The sequence below is a fragment of the Camellia sinensis genome, chromosome 1, assembly GCF_055761805.1.
Source record: "Camellia sinensis isolate YWXY chromosome 1, ASM5576180v1, whole genome shotgun sequence".
In the NCBI taxonomy this organism is placed as follows: Eukaryota; Viridiplantae; Streptophyta; class Magnoliopsida; order Ericales; family Theaceae; genus Camellia; species Camellia sinensis.
The window spans coordinates 113,737,232-113,744,244 of NC_138961.1; the positions used below are offsets into that span (position 1 = coordinate 113,737,232).

Sequence of the window (7,013 nt, forward strand, 5' to 3'; positions counted from 1 at the left end):
CTTGGATGAAGTTATATCTTTTAGTACAGGTTTTATTTTGATATAGTCTTGAATGGATATGAAACATGTGACACACACAATGATTGATATGCATTCTTACTATGTGAATAAGGAAATTATTTTGATTGAAAAATAGCTTGTGATTTCATTCAATGAGATTGATTCTTGGTTAGCTCTAATTTGCAAATGATATAGTGCATATTGACAGGGGGAGCTTGTCATATACTGTTCTAATTTTGCGAAAATCTTGTTGGCTTATGTTTTTGGAAAATTTCTCGTTGGGTTTTGAAATGAAAATGTTTTGGCCATGAAACCCTTTTTATAGGGAGAGTTTTTCGATCTTGTTTTTAATCAATTATTTACAAAACTCCTTGAAAATTATTTCTTGAAACTCATGATTTGTAAACTTCACATATATTTGTCATCATCAAAAAGGGGGAGATTGTTAGCCCCAAGGTTATTTACAATTTAATTTTATTGATTATGATTATTGATAAATATCTTGAGCTTATTTAATTATTCAAAGTTTTGAAAATATTCCCATATCTTTGCTCTTCAAAGATGTATGCTTCTAAATTATTATATTCTCACAAGTATTGGTACCCCGAAGCAGTAGGATATGTATACTTGTGCAAAAAGGGTTGACACTGAGTTATGGCAAGATCGACACCAAAAAACAGTGAGCACAGCTTTGGTGTTTAGCAGCAAAGAGTCAACACCAAAAATATACAGGGCCGACACCAAAAAATAGTGAGCAAAGCTTTGGCTATTCAACAGCAAAGGGTCGACACCAAGAACATGACAGGGTCGACACCAAAAGACAGAGAGCAAAGTTTAAGTCTTCTAGCAGCAAAGGGTCAACATCAAAACTGCAAAGGGTCGACACCAAAACTGCAAAGGTCGACACCCTTAAATCTAGGTTTCAAAACCTACCAGCCATTTCTGATCTATGAGCGGACTTTGCTGCCATCATTATGAGTAGACTTTGCAATCATCATTATGGAGATTTATCTTATCTCCACCTACCAAGATCTATATTAGCGGGCATCACATCTTTTGAAGAGGCTCCACCTCCTAAGGCCTGTTGACAGCCTGTACACACCCATGCTCTACTCCAACGGCTAGAAGACTCACCCATACTTCTCTCCAATGGCTAGAAGACACACCTATCCTTCTCTCCAACGGCTAGAAGACATTGAAGTCTATAAATATAGCACTTCTCCAGATCTGAGATAAGAGAACTCTGAGCATTCAAGTATTATTTCTAATCAATCTCTACTACAGATTACACTTGTACTTTCACTTTCAAAATTGAGTTTATTCTGAGTGTATCTCAAAATTCCCTTTGCTCTTACACTTTCATAGACATCGTTTAAGAGAGAAATCTTCTAAAAGAGGACTGTTGTACCTCTTGCTCTTATTCCTTTTATTCTTAGTGAAAACTTGTAAAGTGAGACATTTAGTTGAGAGGTCCTCAACGGATAAAGTAAGCCCAGTAGGCATTAAGTTGAGATGCACTCAACGGATAAAGTAATTCAAACGTAAAATCCACAAGCTTGATGAAGCTTTGGTGGTGTAATGATTTGATTCATAGTGAAGAAATTCTCGAGGAGGAATCTTGATAAGTGGACGTAGGCCGGTGTGCCGAACCACTATAAATCCTTGTGTTTGAGCTCTCCTTCCTTCTCTTTTATTTTCAGTATTATTAATTTCTTGCTAAAATTTATTTACTTGATTTATTACATTTAAATTTCTACAATTATTTTTTATTAACCCAATTCACCCCCTCGTGGGTTGCCTACATGGGTAACAATTTGTATCAGAGCCTAGACTCAAGTTTTGTGAATTAACCGTCTTACAGTGATTTATGGCAACTCTTAGTTTCTCTCTTCCTGAAGGTCAAGCCTCTAACTGACCACCCTTTTTCAATGGCACAAATTTTAATTATTGGAAAACTCGAATGATTATGGATATACAATCTACCGACTATGAGGTCTGGAAAATAATTTGTGATGGTCCCAAAATCCCCACCAAAACCATAGACTACCGAAAGATTCCCAAACTTGAGAGTGAATGGACTTGTGCTGGCTATAAAGATACTCAAGTGAATGCCAAAGCTGTTAATATGTTATATTGTGCACTTGATGCTATTGTGTTCAATAGGATTTGTACATGTGAAACAACAAAAGAAATTTGGGAAAAACTTATAATAACTCATGAGGAAACAACTCATGTTAAAGAGTCTAGAGTGAGTTTGCTTGTTCATAGTGATCAGCTCTTCGAAATGAAACATGATGAAACTATCTCCCAAATGTTTACTCGTTTTACTGATATTGTAAATAGTTTGAAATCTCTTGGTAAAATTTATACTAATGTTGAAGTTTCCAGAAAGGTGCTCAGATCATTGCCAAAAAGCTGGGAAAACAAAGTTATTGCTATCATAGAAGCCAGGGATTTATTAACCCTAAGTCATTACGAGTTAGAGGGAGAGGAATTCCTTCCTCCAATCCATCTGTGATGCTATCATCAGAAATAGGAAGATGGACGAAAACATCATCAGGAATGTTATACAAAGTTCTAAACTCTGTAATACTTTCCTCAAACTCAAAGAAACATCTCAAGCAATTCATGATGAAAATAAAGGAAAACAAACAGAAGAAGAAATAGCAAAAAGAAATTCAAAATCGCAAAAAGCACAAGAGAGAAAAAAAACTTACAAGGATTACAGACTGGAACTTCAAGCAAAGGACAAAGAGGAACCCATATAGGGTTCTGAGCAGACGATGAGCAATGTGGTGAAAGGCAAGGAACAATCTCTTAATTAATGTGTTATAAGCGAAATGACGCATTGAAAGATGAAATGACAGACGTCATCATTAAGTTTAAAACCACGGAAAAGATGCGTGTCACTAGCAAAGGTAACGATCCAGATTCCAATTAGGTCAGCCACGATGTCTTCGGCAATCCACCCCAGAAGATCGCTAAAGAGAAGCAATTATGGAGGGGTAAAAACATTGACCCAAAGCCCAGAGGTAAAAACATTAGGCCAAAGCCCAGGCCCAGGCAAGCAGGATGAATCAAGAGAAAAACCTAGATCATCGATAGGTCCGTCAAGCGAAGAAATAGTGTCACGTGACCATAACCTAAGTAAAATCTCCTTCTAGAAAGAGATTTACAAAATGAAAGAATGCCCTTAGATCCATTCATAATCAACGATGAGGACAGCAATCGTCAGAGATAGGAGCATAAGTCCAGCCTACTCAAACGACATAACCATCTGATGAACTTAATTGGATGGAGGGAGCAATCAACAGTTGACCACTAACACCTGACATAATCTAAGTCGTATACAGCCAGATGATCCAACGGTAAAGGATCAAAACAACCTGGCCACTTGCCCGACCAAAATGCGGCAGTAAGCAGAGCCCTCAGATTAAGATTCTAATCCAACAATCGAGGCCTAAGGCAATAACATTATAAAAGGAGGAATAAGGAAAAGCTAAGGAGGTAACACAAAGGAAAAACAAGTCTTTCTTTTTAACCAAGTATTATATGGCTGGTCTTCATTCTAACTTTATCGTCGGAGGGTCCTCCCTACTATCCCTGGTCTGGAGTGATCACTGACGAGTTGGTTTCTCTTTGCAAAGTAAAAGAAGGAGCACTTCATCTCGCTTTTTCTATGGAGAAAATCTCTACCTTCCACACCCATCTTGAAGAAGCTCTCCGCCTTTAAGTAAACTAGCCCATGCCCAGTAGGCATTCAAGCCCTTTATAGCCTTCATAAATGAAGAACGTGGGTAATAAAGACCTTTAATCATCGTAGCCCAATAGGAATTAGGATTGACTATGAGTCTCCATCCTTGTTTGGCTAGCAAAGGTTGATTAAAGTCCTTGAAATCTCTAAAACCCATACCTCCACTGAATTTAGGAGATGTCATAGTTGACCATTTAGCTCAATAAATACCTCAATTTTCAGGGTCACCCTTCCATCAAAAATTCTTGATAATATAATTAAGCTTGCACAAAATGAGTGAGGAAGATCAAAACAAGACATCACACAGGACACTATGGATTGGACTACAGCCTTAATGAGAACTTATTTGCCAACTTGAGACAAAACTTGGATTTCCACCCTTGCATTTTTGCTAAAGCCTTCTCAAAAAGAAGATTATAAGCTCTTCCTTTTGATTTACCAAAAGATGCAAGAAGACCAAGATATTTGGCTTTAGGATTAGCTTGGGATACACCCAAGATATGGTGGTAGAAGAGAATAAAGCCTCTGATTTATCAAAATTAAGAATTTGGCTAGAAGCTGCATTGTACACCGTAGAATCTTCAAAATACCCTGACAATCCGACCTCTTTTCTTTGAAAAATAAGATCGCATCATTTGTAAAAAATAGGTGTGACAGTTGTGGGCAAGTACGTTTCATCTTCAAACTAGTAATGGGTTTTGTAGAAAGGCTATGTGTGATGAGATTAGTGAAAGTATCTGCCACTCTGAGGAAAAAGTAAGGCAAGAGAGGGTCATCTTGACGAAGTCCACATGAGGGGGTAAAAGAAGTACGTTTTTCACTATTTGCATTCACTGAGAAGCTCACCGTAAAGACACATTCCATGATCAACTTCACCCTCTAATATGAAAACCCCGTTTTAACATATAAGCTTGCAAGAAATCCAACTGAATACGATCATAAACTTTATTGAAGTCTAATTTCATTGCAACAAAACCCCATCGACCCTGTTTATTGTGGTTAAGGAAATAAAAAGCCTTATGAGCAATAAGTATACTATCTTGAATGAGCCTACCAAGAACAAAAGTAGGTTGTTGAGGACAAATGAGCTGCTTAATACACACAGTGAGTCTATTGGCTAACACTTAGTAGTTATCTTCATGAAAAAAATTGCACAAACTAATGGGTTGATACTAACTAAGCCTTTTAGGGTCTACTACCTTAGGAATTAGAATGAGGTTGGTGTGGTTCGAATCTTTGAGCAAAAGACCATTGTTAAAGAAGCTCTTCATAGCCCTACAAACCTCCAGGCCTACCACATCCTAGTGTTTATAATAAAAGAGTCCAGGAAAACCTTCTGGCCCAAGGACCTTAAGCTATCTAAGCTAAAAAGTTGTAGGCTTGATTTCAGCGTCCACCAATAGCCTGAGGGGAACGTCATTTATCTAATTTGTAACTGAGGGGCTGACCATAGATAAGGCTTCTTCAAAATCCCTTGGATTCAAAGCATTGAAGAGGTTGTTGAAAAAAGAATTGAGATGACTATTAATGGTTGAATCAAAGTCTAACCAGATACCATCTTCCCCCTTAACTAACCGATGCATGGAAAAAAAAAAAAAGTATTTCCATCACCGTAGTTAAGGCATTTGATCCAAGAGCGTTAGTGTTCGAACATCTCCTCCTCACGAAGAAGGACCACCTCTATCTCCTCCTGAATAATCCTAAACTGATTATTAGTGGACTCAAAATAGGAAAGTTGTTGAAAAGAGATGATGATAAATTTTAGGTGGGCTAATTTGTAACGTCCCAAAATAATAACCCATCTCACAAAATTCAATATAAACGCAATACATGAAATAATAACCTTTCATTTATATTTCTTTTACCGTACAAAAGATGACATATGCAAGTATACAATCACAAATCCTAGATCTAGAATCTATAGCATATGTCACATATGCGTGAATTGAAATAAAAGGTTATACAGATAAGTTAATGCCCTAATGGCGACATCTTTCCAAGACAATGCTAAGGTACAACTTAAGTGAGGCATGTACAAAATAATTACAACGAGAAACAAAATGAGCCTTCAGCTCCACGGTCCTCTCAAGCTAAGTCTTTAGTGGAGTCATATCATCAGCACCTGAAAGTTTTTTTTCATATAAGGTGAGCCAAAGCCTACTAGAGATACTTTAACACAATGTATGGAACTTAGCAAAGTTATAACGTGAATGCACATGCATGCCATTTGTCAAACTTTAGACTTCTCCATCTTAAAACAATGCAATGCCTTTATCAATATATTTCACTTCGTGAAAGTAAACATTTATGTCAAAAAACAAGGCAGTGGATAGAAAACACTGAAAATCTCTAGGAGCATGTTTACTAGTAGGCTATACATGCACTACCAAAGGCATTTTACCGGTACTAATTAGAAGGATCAGTACCTAACTGAGTGAGTTTCTGGACATTCACCAAGGACACACAGGCTAACAATATAAACCAAAACCACACCCTCTAACTAGATTCACCTAGGTATACACCCATTTTTCTCAAAACAAATACATTTTCAATGTTCAAGTATGAAACGATGCTCGATGCGCAATGTATGACAAGTTGGTTTCAATTTAACCTAATCCTCATGCAATTTCTACAACAATAAAGACTATCCTCCACCGATAACCCAAAACAGATATTTCTACTCAACAGATAATTTGTTTGATAATAGATAAAATCTCAACATTTTCATAATGGGAGTGAGAATAAATATCCAACTTCACTCTCATCACTAACCAAAACCCTTTTTCATATCCTTTCAAAACCCAATATCTTTCATTTTCCTTTGATAAAACAAATATCAATAATTTTCAAATAAAATTTCCTTTATTTCCAAAATCACATTTAAAGAAAGATCCTTCCATATTTCAACACAACCCATCAATATACACACTTCCATAAACTTGTCAAGCATTTATTTGGACAACCCCTATTTTATATTTCACAATCAAACCCTAAGTTTAACCTAAAACTACCAAATCACAAAGCACTTTCAAGGAACAAATAATTAAAATAAAAATCATACAAGAGGTTAAAGAAATACCCACCTTAAGAGTAGAAGAGGAAGAGAGCAAGAGTGAAACTTTAGCAGAGTCGAAAATGAGATCCTCTTTGATTAGATTGAAGCTTTCGACAAGCTCTACCTTTTTCTCCAAAGAGCAATGGTGAAGAAATCAATGGATGATAGAGCATTTGAGGTTTTAAATAAGAACTAGAGAGAGAA

General features: G+C 36.6%; 1 protein-coding gene across 1 annotated transcript; it reads left to right on the forward strand.

Annotated features, from left to right (window-relative positions):
- The first annotated feature begins 1,966 nt into the window (after positions 1–1,966).
- LOC114303530 (uncharacterized) lies at positions 1,967–2,518 on the forward strand. Its single transcript, XM_028248668.2, has one exon. It carries the CDS (start codon positions 1,967–1,969, stop codon positions 2,516–2,518), a length of 552 nt encoding a protein of 183 aa, XP_028104469.2.
- Positions 2,519–7,013: the final 4,495 nt, after the last annotated feature.

Bases quoted from the DNA above. Each gene is read 5' to 3' on its own strand.
- LOC114303530 (XM_028248668.2), top strand. From the start codon at position 1,967: ATGGATATACAATCTACCGACTATGAGGTCTGGAAAATAATTTGTGAT.